Here is a 17,720-nt window from a genome sequence, read left to right as displayed (position 1 = left end):
CGACCTGTGTTTTAAACAAGAAAAACAAAACAATTACCCTATATCCACTAGTGAACTAAATCTTCGAGGTATTTAAATTGCACTGGGTTAAACCATCTAATTCGCCTCATTGTTCTCGATTACTACTCGCGCATTCCGCGCAGCGACATTACAGCATTCTTATCGATCAACTCACTCCAATCCAAACTGCGCTCTGTCTGTTTCCACGCCGAAGCGAGCTCGCACCCTCGCGAGCAGGTCCGCCGCGCTATAATGGGCGAAGAATTCACTTAGCTCGTCGCTTTAGCGGCCGACGCAAAACACAGAACAAATTTCGCTGCAAGCTCTCTCTTTTTCGTGATGATCCATCTTCGGACGCGCGACGCGCAAGGAGCAAAAAGAGAACGCCCGCCCCGCGTGAAAGCGAGGAGCAGCGAAACACCCGGTTTGGTGGCGTCAGCGTCGCGTTAGGTCCTGCACTTTCCAGCTCCGCCAGTTGGAGTTTTTTCCCCGAGTTTCTGCCTTTAGCCGCCACTTGCGTTGTTTAGTGCGAAGAAAGCCGCTCCCTGTTCCATCTACGAAAGCGCATCGATCGCGGGGACACCGCCGTCGCCTCTCCAACCCTTCCTGCGCACACAGCCTGTGTTTGATTGTTTGGAACAAGACCGGGTGTGTATAAAGACGAACGAAGGCGCAACGCTGTGTTGAATCAATTAAATCGCTTCCACTGTATAATTGCATGAGTTGCCCCTCCACGCGACAACCATTAACCTTTATGACGTCACACAACCAAGCATCTAGTACATCAAACACGAGCTCCAGAGCATTAATGACAACGCTTGGATTGACATGTTGTCAAGCTTTCCTATCTGTGTTTGCCGAGTAAACATTTCGGGAAGTCGACTGAATACGAAATCTTCTGGAAAAATGATCTAAATATAATTGACTGGAACACAATAACAGACTCGGCAGTCATCGCTACTGTGGCATGTGTTCGCAGTATAGAAAAAAATTCGTTTGAATGCAAACTTATGCACTGCGTTATAAGAAGTCCTACTGAATCGCACCCTCCAACACTTTGGCTGCGTGATTTGCGCCCATGAAACATGAGACTGCGACTTCAACTTCCTCAGTCGACAGGGGCGATTGGACCCAAGAAACGAACGCGGTCTGTGTGCCAACTGCTTGGAAACATCTCGAAACAATGACGCAGCTTTCCTATCCACCAAACCCTAAAAAGCCTAAAACTTTCATTGGTTGTCTGGCAATTAATGCCAATCGATAACAATATAATGTCACATGCAGATATTGCCCACGCAATGACGCAAATGGCAGTAAAAGGCGGAAGACACAGATATCTTTAATTCGCAACAGGACCGTCTATTTATGGAATGCGCCCCAATCGTTGATGCAACTTTCGAGCACGAGTCTCGAACACGAGGGATTGAGACGTGACGTCACAAACCGAAGTCGCGCTATTGTAACGCGAGCGTCACGCCCGATCACGATACTTGTATTTTGCGACAAGTGAGTTCCCCAAATATCGTTATGGGCATACACGTCAAAACGGGAGTCAGTGAACTGTGACATGGAAGAAACTATTACCCACATAAGTCTACGACCAGTTCTACAGTCGGTTGTACAGTTTTGCGATGAAAAAAACACCAACAGTGATTTGTAGCTTCTAAAATATCACCAGTAAATTTTCCAAAACAGAAGTAATTTAAAAAAAATAAATTATCAAGCAGTACATTTTATACATTATTTAATATAAATAACTCGACTGGCAAATTGTAGCAAGTAAAAATCGCAAGCATTAACCCGTGCAACCACCGTACATTCACCGACATACTTATAAATACAATACGACAAGCTGTCCTGGTGGCCTTACACTACGCCTCAAGTAAGTAATAAACAAGCACAGCGATACACAAGACAGGCATGCCTCCAAGCCTTCGGATAAGCACACATACCCCGCGGTATCTGCACAACGTGGTGTCATATGGCTTACTTGGCCACCGGGCCTAGGAAACACGGCCCACATAATGAAGAACGGTTTTGTATCCGAACTGTGCACGCAGCACTTCAGGAAAGTAACGCGCGCGGCGCAGAAGAAGGCGTTAATCCGAGACGGGCGCGTAAACAAGCAAAACCCACCCGCCGCATCTCGTACTTTCATCTGTCGTGAGTGACGCGTTACGGCAAATAGACAAGTGCCCGAATTGTTTCTGAATCAAGACCACCTACGGAAAACGGTCTGCGAGCTGGCTCCGTCGAGGCGTGTATTCCATCAGAGGAAATTGAGATTGCGTAAAGCGGCAATTTCGCGACTTATACTGCGACCTAATTTGCCCTCGTATGATTTCTGACCTCATCTAAACTCCCCCAACCAATCTTTAAATCCAAGCTACAGGCCTGTGTTCACAAAGTGATGTCTCAGTGTTCGCCTTCTCTTGTTTAAACCATGGGTTCTTATTGCCGTTCAGTACAATCGATAGTATAGGTTGAAAGCAAAGAGGCAAGGCAAAGACTATTCTCATGGGCGATGAGCGTCTGTCGAAAAGTAAAAGGCCTGATAACGGGGCACGTCACGCGCTGTTACGACGTCACAAACTCAATATCCATGATTTGTCAGTCAGGCACGTTGGCACGTCATGACGTCCTCATCATAGGTCTAGTTTTGAGACGTTATACGACGTCAAATGCTTTCGAGTACACATTCATGTGCACGTGTTCATTTTTGACTTTAGTGTTTGTCTCAGATAATGCCGAGAAAACCCGTGACGTGGGTTGCTTTCCATTTTTGTGTGTTTGCTGAGAGGGGACACAACACCGAATTGCGTCAGCATTGTTTTGCCCGGCATCTCGCTAACGTCACTCCATCGATTTCTGTGCCTCGAAAATGGCAACATTTTAATGTTTTCCGGCATTGGTAGCGAAGGGCTCCGTTTCGCTGTGAGGATAAACAGGCGCAAAACAAAACAGCAACTCTTGACAATGCACTTGCAGCTTGCCAATTGCACTCCTCGGCCCAATAGAAAATAAAACACGGTGAAACAGTAAGTTTCAAAAAACAAGTAAGTTTCTGATGATCAGCAGGTGGGACAGTGTTGGACAAGCACATCCGCTGTGGGCGAAAACCGCCAATTCCTTGTCCGGCGCCACTGGTGTCTTTTAATCACTCTTTCGCATATCCACGCAACACTATGTCCTACTTATATCCATGATGAACATTTAATTGACCGGGGTTGTCGCGAAGGCGCTGAATCCTTTAGGTATTTAGTATAACAAAGTACAACGTTACAATGTTTAGAGTTATGAAGCTGCAGGTTGTATTTAATAAAGTGAATTGGCGGAAACAGCAATACAAACTAACAATTGCCGCGAAATACAAAATATACCCGGTGTTAATACATCATGAAGACACGGCGTTGGAACAATATGTTAGTACAAGGGGCGCTGGCTGTACATCTCGTAACCGCAGCCTTCAATCCCAGGGGTAGACTAACTAACTTCACTGGCAATCGCGCCAGCAACCGGCAATATACTTTCGCTTCCTTACGTCCCGAACAAATTGGTTGCGCCTTTGCAACTTTGATTGTCTTTGCGCTTGAAGGATACAAATAAACCAAAGACAAACTTTTCATTTGAGGTGTCCATGGGAAGTTGCACCTGTACTTCAACTCGTAATGACAATGCGGGCGTAATTTGAGTAACTTTCGAAACCCGATAATACGCGAAAATTTCGGGGGGAATGCATGCCGGCCTCCTTTGCGGGTCGACTGTAATCCATTTATCACTTGGCTACCCCGATCTTCAGCGATAAGACGATCAATCGGCAATTGGACGGGGTGAAAGAGCGGTGGATACAGCGTGGCGAAAAGTGTCGTCTAGACGACGTATCCGTCAGCCCGCGGTCAAAGGTTAAAACGGAAGGCGATGCGAGGCCCATTAAAAAGCAGACGAGTAAATGAAGCTGACAACGGCGTCCCCCAAAGCAGTTCACTACATAGTTGCTGCAGCAGCGGAGAATGATAGGCTAGCCCCAAGCTGATTCTGATGAAAATCATCTCGTTTGGAAGATTGTGAAAACCAACAAAACCAACTAGCAAAGCCACTAATCGAGCATTAGGTTTGAATCAACATACTACAAAAATTGATCAGATTGTCTCCCTAATTACAAGTGAAATTATGCACAAACTTTGCATGCAAGGAATTTCAGAGTAACATAAGCTGACTCACGTAGGCCAATAAAAGTACATCTGCGCTTGAAAGCCAAAACACCATGCCTCAGTTAGCCGATGTTAATGAATACAGTCCATTATATTCACACAACCCGCCTTGCACGATTTCTTGAAAAGCGACAAACCGCTAATGCGGTGCGCACTATTAGTCTCACTTCATGACATCCTCCTCGTCACTTCTAAACTGATTGGCATGGTCACGAAATTGAGGACAAGTCGACCACGCGCAAGTAATGGCCTTGTAACTGGTCATTGTAAACCGCCAGAAGGCTTGAACAAAGCTGGCACGTGCTCTCGACGCAACTGGCCTTGCTCACTTGTAAGAAACTGTTAGTTACACGCTAGAAAGAAAACCATTAAGTAAACGGCAAGTTCCCAGCTGATGTGGCGACACGAAAGGCGTGGGGTGCCTATTGTGCATCGTTGCGTCGCGTCGTTGAAAACATGATTTCCTCCCTAGCAATGACACAACTATTTTAATGTCACGTGCCCGAAATGACTCACTAACTGACCATCCCTTACAAGGCGTCGGCGGGTCGAACTCCCCCACATGACATAAATACATACCATAACCCCACTGAAAATGTGCTATGGACTGCCATAACGCCCTGGGAAATGTATTGAGAACAGTCTTTCAGCACAAAAGATCAGCAGGCCGCGCAACATTTGAATAGTAGTTGCAGAAGCGCACAATTTCATTATGTTGTCATGTCACGATTTTTAACGCAAGCTTCGAAAAGAGAATCCAGAGAACACAATCGCAAAGGAACAATTGACAAAGTGCCAATGGGTAGCAACAGTCCAATAACACAAAAAAGTCCTAAGCAAAAGTTATTAATACCAGCTAACCGCCCCTTGTGGGGTATTTCCATCAAATAAGTATTAATATTGCCGTTCAACAACCCACAGGCGTCCATGTCGAACTCATTTCTAAGAAGGCCAGCAACATATTGTATTAGCGGATCCCCAAATGCAGTATGATTAATGGCTACATCCTTTCAGAATTCAACTAGATGCAGACAGGCCTCGGAGTGCTGTAACCAAGGGTGCGATTGATGATGAACGTGACATATCGAATAGCCATTAACTTTCATTTTCTGTCGAAACTTATATCTGTAATAAGGAGAAACTCATCCACTGTACAATATTCATTACCGAGGTGCGATTTTCTTAATTAGGTTTGGGTGTGATTTAGGCTCCCCCATCGCTTAAGGCTGTAATGAAAATAAGTGCGGGGCAAACAGTGAAGTACGGCTATTAATTTGCCACCCCAACACGCTACCCGCAATCCAATACATGAATGTCTGGCCCGGACTGTTCTTGTAAGCTAACACCAAGTTTACCAACACATGACGGTTATTGACTCGCCTGCGCGTTATTACTTTGTATCACTGTTGCCGCTATTTAATTATTCCAGCTCGCAGTTGATTTAGCAGTGCCTGGAGGAGAGTTTACTCAAACAAGAACTAATGAAACGCACCAGTGTCGGGCGTCGGGTTTCAACGCACACTTACGTCAGTTTCCCATTGTCAACAAATTGGCGTCACGGCGCAGGGTTTCAAACCAAACTTACCAGCGACGGATTTCTGATCGACAAAGCTGACACGGTTCAACGCGGTTCTGTTAAAACACTCGAACAATCAACAACAAAAACTTGCCAGGATACAGATCAGCTGACCAGAGAACACCATTTGCGAGCTAGTTTTCGAAACCTTTCACACACGTTTCTTCGAAAAGCAGTACAACGGTGGCGTACAACGGATTACTGACGCATCATAAACATGTCAAACCGAGATATCAAAGGAATTCGCTATTTGAAAACACAGAAAAAAGGGAAATAATCGTGTTACTACAGTCTGTGGTGTGTGATTGAATTTAGGCTATGACTGCTTCTGAGGTCAACTAACAACGCAACAAAAGGAATGTTACCGAAAATGCTATACAAATATCGCCGTTTTGCGATCCTTTCAACGACATGTACTCGGCTGATATGCTAACGACTGAACAACAATGGATGATCCGGTAGCGCTACAATAAAAAGCAGTACTTCCCTCGTATGTAAACGCACGGGCCAAAGGCAACCGAACCAAAATCTACACAACACTCTGCGGAAATACGACATTGACTTGTCCATAAACTGTTGAAGTTGTAACCATACAAGACAAACACAACGCTGCCCACAAGTGATACTGAATGTTATAAGGCTTCATATCCCTGTCTAGTAAATTTTGCCTTGTAAAGGTTCTTGTACTCTGTACACAGCTCCTTCAGAGACTCGAACAAAATGTAAGTGTCTGCTGAGTAATCGGCGCACTCTCGCAGTCGTACATTCGAAATCACTCGTGCGTGCTGACACTACGCGTAACAAATTACAGTGCGGTTTCGCATCGGTCCGCGCGCCGCAAATATGATTGTTTTCTTAATGCTCGCGCTGTAATTTTATTAAGACGGGCTCCTCGTAACATAATGACGCCGGCGCGTTGACTGCCGACAGTTGGTGTCCAAGAGAAAGAGGTATGTACACATGAGACTGGGTGCAAAGCGATGCGCATTCTCAAGCTGTCGACTGACAAGAGGCGACCGACGCAAATAGTTTAACGGTTGTACAGTTCGGAGGCGACTTGAAAACATCGGTAAGCGGTCGAGTGGCAGGCGTGCGTGACAAGGAAAGTATCGCGTCGGGTTTCTCTGGGGTTGAGTATTTCGCTGTCAGTGGCCTTTATGATTTTTGGGTTGGTGGGTGTATCGCGATGCACACGTGACTGAAAGCATTGCAAATATTGACACACTTGGTCGCGCAACTGACTCGCTACGGGTGAGGCCGACCCTGTGGGTGCCAAACATGTTGCAACTTTATTGCCTGTTTTCTTTGCTTTTTCGTCAATATGGGGCTTTACGACGAAGGTAGCAAGTGCACACGCTAGACCACGCCAAGGAATGCTTCTGGTTTTTGTAGTACTCACTACGCGACCACATGTTTTACCCAGCATGACTCACCGCGATTTTGGCTACCACCGGGCGTGGAATAAGATACGTTTCAGACAAAAACGGGACTATGAACAAACAAATGTGTCACGGTAAAAAGTTGGATCGGCCGTTTACTAACTTCCGTAAATAGCACCTAGCTGTAAGTTCGGTGACGAACTTCATCACACGACGTGTACGACGACGCAGTGACAACTAAAACGGAAATCACGTTTGGAGTTTTTTTTTTCTGAATGAAGAAACTGGCCGTGAGAGCAAAAACTATATGAGGGTCCCTGGCGAGTATTAAAAGAGAGGTGACTTCATGTCGAACTCAACGGTGAACGATCGCGCGGTGGCTTGCGACGGCCCCGTTTTTCCTACTTCTGAGGCACGCCCGACAAATAGCGCGAACTGGAAAAAGGTGGGCACATTCCTCCCAAAACAAACTGTCCACGGGACGGTGCAGGTGCGTTACCAATGAAAGGTTGTCTTTCAGGGCGCATGCCCCGCACCTTGTTTGTCTTTTTCATCGGAAACAAAGAACAATTGCGCATCGTTCTGGAGAGTGACAATCGACAAAATGTTCGCAGCGGACAATCGTACCACTTAATTAACGATTCCAGGCAAGAACACATTATAACTTTGGGGCCAACTTTTACGTGATTCGAAAAGTTACACATATACAAATTTACCACCTTGAAAAATTAAAAAAAGTTACTGTGCAATATTTATACAACACTTCCAAGCTTTCAAGCGCAGGGCGTTTTGCAACAAGAGGCAAGAAGACACGTACAACGGGAAATATCAATTTGAGCTCAATTGTACACAGCTCACAAGAAACCGCTCATCGACAACTTCCGGAATTGATGGGACAGACCTGCAAAGGGCGCCGCCGAAACGTCAATGGCACAATTTAAATCTGGAGAAATTCGGAAACACTTTGGCCGACGACTCTAAACAATAGACATGTCTCTTGCGCAAGTCGAGTTTGACCTTCAACATTTTTGTTTTGAAAATACAGTCGGCCCCATTATTCCCCTGTCTTTGCTCAGGCATTCAAAAGTCATTGCTCAACAGTTAGACCGGCAACAGGGTAATCGCCGGGTTTTCTACGGCCTGATCCTGCAAAAGCGAACGGAAGAGAAGGAAGGCTGTGCCGTTTGTGGCGAGATAATTTACTCCTCAAGTGCGGCGCCTACGTCATACAACGGCAAACGATGATAGAGAGATGCGACCGGGATACGCAGAAACATGCCCGAAATGACGTCAACGCAAGAATGCAGTCGTCGTAGCTACAGCGCGGCAAACACAGACCACCTTGGCTGCCATAGGAGAAATTTAGCCAGGTCTAATGTCTTCAATATTATAACAAGGTAATATTCCAGACGCGCACATCCACGAAGTGTTGCGTGGAAATCAACAGGATAATTCTTTGAGCGCGCAACCGCAGCAATCTTGCAAAGCAGCTATTGTTAAGCCATCGATTGATTGACATGACGGGAAGCTGTGTAAACTGACGCCTCGAGTCAAACTAAATAGGGTGGCGGCAGTTTTTCAGATTCGAACTCCCGCGACTTAATGCTGCGGTGGCACACACCAGTTTGTACTGTCCACAAAGCAGATGTCAAATTTACCCAGGGGTGAAACAAAGACGCTGTACTTGAACACCTGTGGTTTGAAGGCACAAAGTCACTTCAAAATTAATTAAACGTCACTGACAGTCCGCTTCGGCCCCTGAAATGGCAAGCCGAGTGCCTGGGGCGTGTGCTGTGGCACGACGAACTCGCAGCGCGTCGAATATGTTTGCATCTTGTTCCTTTTGTGGCTGGATGCCGATAAGCGTGTGTCCATAACAAATCCTCAAGGCTGCTAGTGCCCCAATGCGGGACCAGGGTGGCAGGCGCGTGACGCTAGTCTGTAATATGACGTATGTACATATATTTGACCGTGTCAAGGCACTTGTTGGAGTTTTCACAAAAAGCTTAGTCGTTCATCGCATTACACATGGCCTTTTGTCTTCGCGGACAAAAGTAACGAAAGCGGGGCGAGCAGGGCGAGGACACTCGTATCGACACTAAACCGCCCTCGAATGTTGTAAATAGGCCCTCGAAAACACAACCAGCATTGTACAGCTATCTGGTTTCAAGCGACGGTGATAACCAACAGGCACTGTACAACTGGCGAAGAGTGGGCGAATCAACTTTCCTTGATGACCGAGAGCTTAAGGTAATTAATCGCATAGAAGCCATTTTAGGTCATTTTCGCAAATAAGGTTTAATTGCGCTATCTCGCCCACGAAAAAGATTAATCATGAAACCGAAATGAAAACTATACCCATCATTTGCCGTACGTGGAAATGTCACATCGGTTTGCTCCCATTGTTGCCAGCAAGTCAACGCCACATGGGAAACACTTTCGTCCTGTAAGGGCAGGAAACGGACGTCCAAATACACACTGTTTGAGGTTTCCGCAGCAAAAGGGGAAATGGCGCTTTCGCAACTGCTGCCCTGATGACATTTGACTGCGCGCAAACATCAACGCGCCGCGTCGGGCGAAAATAAATTTCCAGTGTTCCCGTTTATCGGGGGCAGGTGCCGGTGATAAAAATCAAAGCCCTTTCGTCGGCCGACGTTCCGCGTCACGCATCATCGCGCAGCCACCCACACGGCCTGAACGTTTGACCTGTTACGGGTTGGCGCTTCTACCTTCGTAGCTGACACTCGAAATGCCTTTCTCGCAATTCACGAGCGATCACAATAAGGGTTATTGCTCGCTTTTTCGACCAAAAGTCTTGAAGACTTGCCATACATGAAAAACAGCTTGACGCTGTCGGCAAAACCGGTTCAAAACAACACTCGATGTCAAAAGTCAGTGGGAGCAAATCTTATAATACAGGTTCCCGTGCTATAACAAAGTAATAACCGCAGACACATGCGCAAAAGCATTCCGTGAAGTTAAAAACTTTGCAAGCAGCGGCATTCCGACGGGCGAGGTTATGAGCGCGACTGCAGGCAATTGCTGCACGCAAATAATTTGAGACAGTGCCATCATGCCAACACATCATCGTGATAAAGAAGGCGGTTTCCTGCACTTGCTACCACCATCCATCTCAACGAGCTGCATGACACAATCCTATGACGTCGAAGTGCGCTAGTTACGCGCGTACCGAAGAAAAATATGAACTCAAGGGTAACCCGTGTTAACTTTCACAAAACAGATGTCGAACCACCGTAAAAACGTAACATCAGATCCACAGAGAAACACCAGTTACCTTCTCGATATTGGAGTGTGAGATACGGTAAACTTCATGTTAAGCACGAAAGGCAGTGAGAACAAAGTTTCATGTTTGTTGTAATACCTACCAATCAAGTTATACTCTGGCCCCGCACCCGCACCAGTGAGCATTGCTATCAGTCGTCTGCGGTTGTGCAGCCGCTTTTCTCACCGCAGAAGCTGTTTCCTGTTTGGCTGCAAACAGGCAAAGATTGCGGCCGCATGTCTGCCCCACTATTGTACACAAGCATTACTGTGGCTACACATAACAGTCTATAAATTGTCTCATTTGACTGTAAAAACATCGGGTCATTCATGACCATATCTTTAATAAAAAAAAAATTAGAAACAATTAATGATCAAACATAAATTTACTGGTTTAATTTTGTATTCATCTTACTGGAAGTTTGAATTCTAACCACGACCAAATTTCATAACGCATCTGGGCATCTATTCCTCACATTTGTTTGCTTACATTCTTACCTTACGCTTTATCGAGTTCATACCTGACGTAAACTTAAGCCTGTTTCTTGTTTAGGAGTGTATAGGAAATAACTTACCATGCAATGCACACACGCACGTATAGCAGCTACACCAAACCGTCAATCTTTGACAAAAGGAAGCGACTCGTTTATAGGATGTGGCAATCAAATCGATTCTAGAACGGAGATGAGCGAGTTTTCTTGGTCTTGAGTAAGAAATGATATGACGGCAACATAACGCCCAAAACACAGTCGTCCCTTGCTTTTACCGATGGAGCCAGGAACTTAAAAGTCATAAATCATTCATAGGATATTGGATGCTGCGTTGACAATGTTTAGAACAAACTAAAGGAAATACGCAATGAAATATTTCTGCAGCAACTTTTACAGCGTTGTGTTGCACAACGAAAGCTCTGCAATCAACACTTAAATCTTACAACCTTTACTTAAGAAATCTGGTAACATGGTAACACTAGCAAAACTTTGCCAATTTTTTGCCTTCTGTATCTGTCTTGTGTATTACAAATACATTGCAAACATAATGCAATATGCTGAAGGATAATTTCCACTTCAAAGACAAACATATAAATACTTATTGCTTCTCTTGGAATGCCGTACGTAACAACAAATCAAGTTGCAACATAAGCCTAATGAACATCAACATAAAATAAATAAATAAACCTGGTTTTATTTTTGCTGAATAGTGAGTTTCGTAACGACACGTGGAGGCTGTTAGAGTAATGTGAACTGAAAGTGACGTAATGCCATATTTCCTGCCTACAAATATAATAAACAGAATAAACGCGATACCAGTTTCGATTTAGGTTCGGTGGTTACCGTAAGCACGAAGTTAAGTAGCATTTATTTCCTACAGGTAGGTTTCTAGCAGAGCGGACAATGAGCCACAGAACGCTAGGCAGAACAAGCTGATCGACTGACTGACACACAAGAAACAACACAATACAGTTGTGTCAAATTAGGTGTAACATTAAGTTACGCCGCGTTGTGCGCAAGCCAACAAAAGTTTTCCGATTTAAACAATCTCTTCTGTCATTCGCTTTGTCGCGCGTGCCCCTTGTGCTCCACATCGGGCACTGCTCACTTCGAGTGAGACTGCCTGTCTAGGGAGAAACTCACGAGCTGGTAACCTTACTCAACGCTGTGGAAAAAGCTTTGTCTTGGGCTGCTTACCGCTCATTCCTACTACCCTTGGTGACGTCGACGGGCCCAGGCTGCTTATAAGGAAATTTGTTTCCTTTGCAGTGCCGGTTACTAAACAATGGATTCTTCCAGCACAAGAAGGAACTGTGTAGGACGACACACACCATAAAATATTCTAGTGAAGACAAATGGATTAAAGCCCGACTAGAAATTGTACGCAGAAACGGCACCATTTTACAGCGTCAAGTTATAGTGGCATGCTATCGGTCGTGCAGAGGAAGTCTCGTGTTATTCTGTCGATTTATAGTCATTTTGCACAGCCTTGTGTAAACAAACCTTTACGTTTGTCCGTTGTGCCGGCACGATTCGTCCGCCTCTGTTTACACTTTCGAGTTGGCACACAGTATAGAGCATCTCCTTATCGTATCTTGTAGTATAGACTAGATATTCTATAAAGTCACCCCTACTTATTCGACCTTTGAAGACAACCGCAATACTCGCGCAACACGCATCATAAAATTTTCGTTGCGTTCACGTGGCGCAACACATTTTACAACATGTTTGTATGCAAATTAACAATTAGTTTCGTGCTAGAGTTCAGGCAGTAGCACTTGTGAACCGGCCTGTGTTGACAAGTGGTGACAGGACGCCAAACGTCATCAGAGCAAGTGACCCAACATCTCTTGAAATTTTAGCCGTTGCGCGTACACTCACTTCAAAATAGCGATTATTGTCGGGGCAACCAACCGGCCAGACACCGCCGCGAGGTCTTAACCGGTTCAACGCGGCTCGCTTATTGTGCGAGGAGTCTTGTTTATTCAAACACCTCTTTGTGAGTTCGGGGAGGTAGGACATCGTTACCCGCTCGTCTTGGCTAGCGTTTGCACATCTGTCTGCGCAGAGTGTTTGATTCGCAGCAAACAGAATAAACAACGCAAAACCGATTGCTGGTTGTTAAACGCAAGCAGCAGACAAAATGGAATTGCCACTGAACTTCTTCTTCGGCAATGCTTTGACCTTTTTTTTACCAGACACTGAGGTTAAAGGCGACATTTTTCTCGGAAAGTGTGGCCTAATATTTTCATTTAATTTTGACTAGTTTTTATAGTTGTTGAGAATTTCCGTTTTTTAGCGCATGTCGAGTCCAGCCATGCGCCCTGTTGCAATTATTGAATGTGTCAATTTTCTTTGTTAAATTACTGGACAGCCGACCAGTGTAGCGTCAATAAACCAGCGAGTCTAGGCTCTAAAGCTTATGCTTGTCTGGCACTGTCAATTCAAAATGCTTAATGATTAATTTCTGCGGGCGGGCGCAAGAGTAGTGTGTCGACAAATACTGATAATTCTGCTCCCTATCATTTTGCGCTGGATTGAGTTACGTGACAGTCGGGGCCCAAAATCGGTGACTGTTAAACAAACAGGACGTGTCGGAGCTGGGCCAAGAGACACAGTGCTGCCGTATGGTGACAGGGGAGTGAGGTTAACGCTTCTCTCTTACTCTCTCTATCCATCTGTCGCGGCAGCTCTGTATATCAACTCAGCTCTTCCTGTATCAACATCAGACTTGGAGTGCGACCACCGGTGTTCAGCTTGCACGCCTACGAAGAAACGAGTTTGGGTATTTAATTTGCACCTGGGGCAAAGGTTTCGTCAAACGTCTGCTCTGCACCGACTTCGATGGAGACCCTGTGGCTTTGCGCATTACAATTTGAAGAATGTGCATGTCTTATAAGTGAGAAGAGTTCGACATGGTTGTCAAAAAAATTAAAAGCTTATGCATCGATCCCACCAATAAGCTTTTACAAGCGAATAAAATACTTACCGACAAATGCTAAAATAAAATGTAAGTATACCGGGCTTTTGTGTTTCACTAACTTCATGATTAAAGTTCAGTTATAAAATTTAATTACTACACAACTCTACCAAATATTCTCTGTTTTTCATTAACATGTTCTCTTCATTCAAAAGTAAAAGTTTCGTTTGCTTTATTCTATAAACACTGCTCTCTACCCCAACCAAGCGGAAAGTATCATGTCACATCATTGTACAATGACTCGTCTAATAAACGTGTTTTAACCTAATGTATGTACAATAAATTGTGATAAAAGTATAATTGTTTTGTAAATTGCTTATGTTGGTTAACGGGAACCATGAGTTGGGAAATGCGGACAACTTATATCTCTATCTATGCTGGGTTGGATATGAGGTGGATCCCCCACTTTTGCGCGCGATATTTGGTTTGTTGGGAAGTTTTAATCATTTAATGTTACATACTTACATTGGTAAACTATTACAGAAAAACCCTTTTCTGATCGTCGATCTAGTCTCTAGACCTGCAATGACACGTCGGCAGTCCGCAAGGTATACATTAAAATTACTGTAAAGGTGTCTACTTTCAATTTATGTGTCTGCAATAAATTATTGTCAATTTTAGACCCAAAGGATCAATAAATTATGCAAAATTTGAAAATGAAGAAAACCATAGTGATGGTGAGTGTATACACTAAACTTAACCTTAATTAGGCCCATTGGTAAACTGGAAAAGAGTGCAACCCTAATGGGGGCCAAAAAGCTATCTGATAGGGGAGCAGTGAGTTCCAATTTTTTGCAGTAAGTGCCCCTACAAAATTAATTTCAGTATGTGCAGGAATATCCAAAAACTGGGGATACTTTTTAAGCGATGGTGACAAGACAACAATGATCACCTTTCATCGCAACAAAACAATAAGTGTAAAATGTACAGAAGCAATTTTAGGATATGTTAAATATTAACACAAACAATGTCTTTTCTGGCCTAAATAACTGTGAATATATATACAAAATGTAGGCAACATGGTACTGCATACCCTCCCCCTACCATCATTTCATCCAGTTAAAAGAAACTGTCTTTTCCATGCTACAGAGTGTAAAGCCTACAATTTGAAGACTTTGTGGCCAAAAATGATAAAAAATAATTATTTGAAATTGAGAATTAAATTTTTAAAGGGTTTTGTTGTGCAGATGGATATTGTGAGTGTGAGTATTTATGACAACATAATAGAAAAAAATATTTGCTTCATGTTGTAGATGACTTTGCAGACAATACTCATCCATCAAAGAAAAGGGCAAAGCTTAAGGACACAAGGGAAGTTCTAAAAAACAAGAGGTGCAGCCATAAAGTTTTATAAATAATCAGTTGGGAATTATAAGTTGAAATGTGGTTTCAACGTTATAGAAACATAGTTGGCATTTTATTGTGTTCCAAGTCACCTTGAGTGGAATTGTGGCATGTTTATTTAAGAAATCTTTTAATTATAGGTTGCCTGAGAAAGCAGAAAAAAAGTTTGAAGAGCATATACAGAAAGCCCTGGAGTTGTCAATTTCTGCATCACAAGTATGTACATATCAAAGATTTAGGCACAAATCTAATTTAAAAATACCACTAACTTTACTAGGACTTGATGTTTGCAAAGCAATAATGCCTGGCTTGGTTACTGCCCATTTAAAAAAAACATAATTAGGAACACATTTTTTTCCTTTTTTGGTTACAGCAGGATAAGGAAAATCAAAAGGCATCTGGTTCAACCCCCAAAAGGAACACAATAAAAGTTAACAAAAGTGGCAATAAAGTACAAGTCTGTGAGAAAAAAGCCAAAAATATCCAAGAGGATGTGCAGAGGTATGTTTTTGCATTGGATATTATAATGGTTTGCAGATGTTACAATCTACTCCTACAAAATTTGCAGGGACAAAATTCATCAAGTATTGGTCAATGATGCAGCGATAAAAGAACATCAAATGCAGAACAAACACGCTGGTGATGACGATGATGATGACTACCAACTTTCTGATTGCGGTTCATCTGAATCTGATGAAGGTTTAAAAAGACTGGAATATAAATTAAATTTTTGTGTCGAAGGCAGCATACCTAGTTACTATTTCTTTGTTGCCGACAACACCACATATGTGATCAATCTGCAATGTTTCATCACAATCTCTAATTTAAATACTTAACTGCTGGGTGCCACCAGTTGGAGAGAGGGAGCATGTTCTTTTTGTGCAGACATTACCATTTAGATATAATTGCGAAATATATATATTTTTTAAATTAATTTAACTTTAACGGCAACATCGTTCTGGTTAAATTGTGCAACCTTACAGTGAAATAGTAAAATATAACAGAATTTACACTTAAAAATTATGTGAGATTGATCAAAAGAAATGTCACTGACAGCTTTCTCAAAACATTAGTTCTGATTAGGTTTATGAACGTTTCCAATTATTTGTAATTTCAATGTTAAAGTATTTTATTATTCTGGTTTATCAGACCCTTCTCATTATTTAAAACTTATGTTTTTTTCTCATGCAGAATCGCCGGCAAAAAGCACCGACGAAGATTCCGACTGCAGTTTTTCAAAACCAAAATCAAAGCGCAAAGCTGTGACTCAAAAGAAACAAAATACTCCAAAGAAATCAACTTCCAAAACCGCTATGGCCAAAAAATCACCAGTACCCGATGCCACCAAACAACAAACTAACGGAAGCAAAAAACTGAAAGGTAATGAATCCTGTAACGATGCTTTCATCGAAACGATTGACCTTATAGTTTTTTTAAGCGTTGAAACAACATACAACATAAATTACATCAGTTTCAATCCATTTTAATTTCGACATGTTTGGTATATTACAAACCTAAGCTTTCCAACCTACGTGAAGTTAATTCCAATATTTTATTCTAAATATGAGCCCTTGTTCTTCCGAGTAACAAAATATTTACTTGCGTACAGAAGCACTGTTTCAACCTATTACGTATCATCACTGCAGGTTTACCGAAATATCGTTTGTGTAGTTTCAGTGCCCTCAAAACCCATTGTAAAGCCAGTAAGATCTTACCAAGCTTCTCCAATATCCAACCTACCTCAACGCAAATGGGCCCCACCAGGTTGGAACATTCTACAAAACTTTTTAAAGTTTTTTCAAGCCACCTGTTGTTATTTCTATTTGTATCGGTTTCTAATGGAGTCGCAATGATGGATATATTTTTGACCCAACCTTTTTTACAACTTTAGCTCGAGCTGGTTCGACGACATCACGTGACCACCCCCTTGTCGTTAAGTCTCCGAACAACATTCGTATCGGCCTATCCCGAAACGTACGCTTGAAACCTCTCCACCCAGCCACCAAAACGTAGTCCACATACTCGAATGTAAATTTTGTTTTTGCCGCAAAAGTTGTTTGCGGTTGCACGAACAGTGTATTATGAGGAGCAGCTTGTGCCACATTACAAGTTTTTAAAGAAAGAGTTCGTGCGGAAAGTTCTCGGAACTTTAATTACCAGCTGTCTTTTGTGTGATGTCCTCTATTTTAACTGTTTTGTCATTTGAGTTCTCTTTGCTTGAACAAGAACGAACTGGATTAAACCGGTGAAAATAACTTTGCATTACTGTTATGGGCTGTGTCGTGTTGTTAGGTTCGCAGCGGAGAACAAAACACGGAAATAATAAACTTGTTACTGATCTCGGTTACCATGGGAATTGCGAGGATAAACATCGTAACACACAATCCTGCCAAAAACTTGACCCGATTTCGTCGAAAAATTGCAAACTCATCCAACAACCCATTGACAACGGCTTCG

At 43.2% G+C, this 17,720-nt stretch overlaps 1 protein-coding gene across 2 annotated transcripts; it reads left to right on the top strand.

Moving 5' to 3' along the window:
• The first annotated feature begins 13,900 nt into the window (after positions 1-13,900).
• Positions 13,901-17,570, top strand: LOC145911825 (uncharacterized). 2 transcript variants are annotated; one of them, XM_082999263.1, is made up of 10 exons: positions 13,901-13,949; positions 14,403-14,467; positions 14,541-14,596; positions 15,173-15,251; positions 15,404-15,479; positions 15,637-15,764; positions 15,832-15,962; positions 16,455-16,643; positions 16,935-17,027; positions 17,155-17,570. In XM_082999263.1, the coding sequence occupies exons 2-10, from the start codon at positions 14,445-14,447 to the stop codon at positions 17,274-17,276; spliced, it is 897 nt and encodes a 298-aa protein (XP_082855389.1). In that variant the 5' UTR covers positions 13,901-13,949; positions 14,403-14,444; the 3' UTR covers positions 17,277-17,570. The 2 variants fall into 2 exon arrangements, with proteins under 2 accessions (XP_082855389.1, XP_082855388.1); XM_082999262.1 differs by lacking the exon at positions 13,901-13,949 and adding an exon at positions 14,037-14,343.
• The last annotated feature ends 150 nt before the right edge of the window (positions 17,571-17,720 follow it).

Source organism: Ascidia mentula, chromosome 8 (assembly GCF_947561715.1).
Source record: "Ascidia mentula chromosome 8, kaAscMent1.1, whole genome shotgun sequence".
Taxonomy (NCBI): Eukaryota; Metazoa; Chordata; class Ascidiacea; order Phlebobranchia; family Ascidiidae; genus Ascidia; species Ascidia mentula.
The sequence above is the reverse complement of the archived record's forward strand: the minus strand, read 5'-3'. Positions and strand labels throughout refer to the sequence as shown.

Excerpts from the sequence above, each read along its gene's own strand:
- LOC145911825 (XM_082999262.1), top strand. The coding sequence starts at position 14,257 with ATGAGTTGGGAAATGCGGACAACTTATATCTCTATCTATGCTGGGTTG. Across the intron at positions 14,597-15,172 it reads TGAAGAAAACCATAGTGATG|ATGACTTTGCAGACAATACT; the intron begins GTGAGTGTATAC and ends TTCATGTTGTAG. Across the intron at positions 15,480-15,636 it reads TGTCAATTTCTGCATCACAA|CAGGATAAGGAAAATCAAAA; the intron begins GTATGTACATAT and ends TTTTGGTTACAG.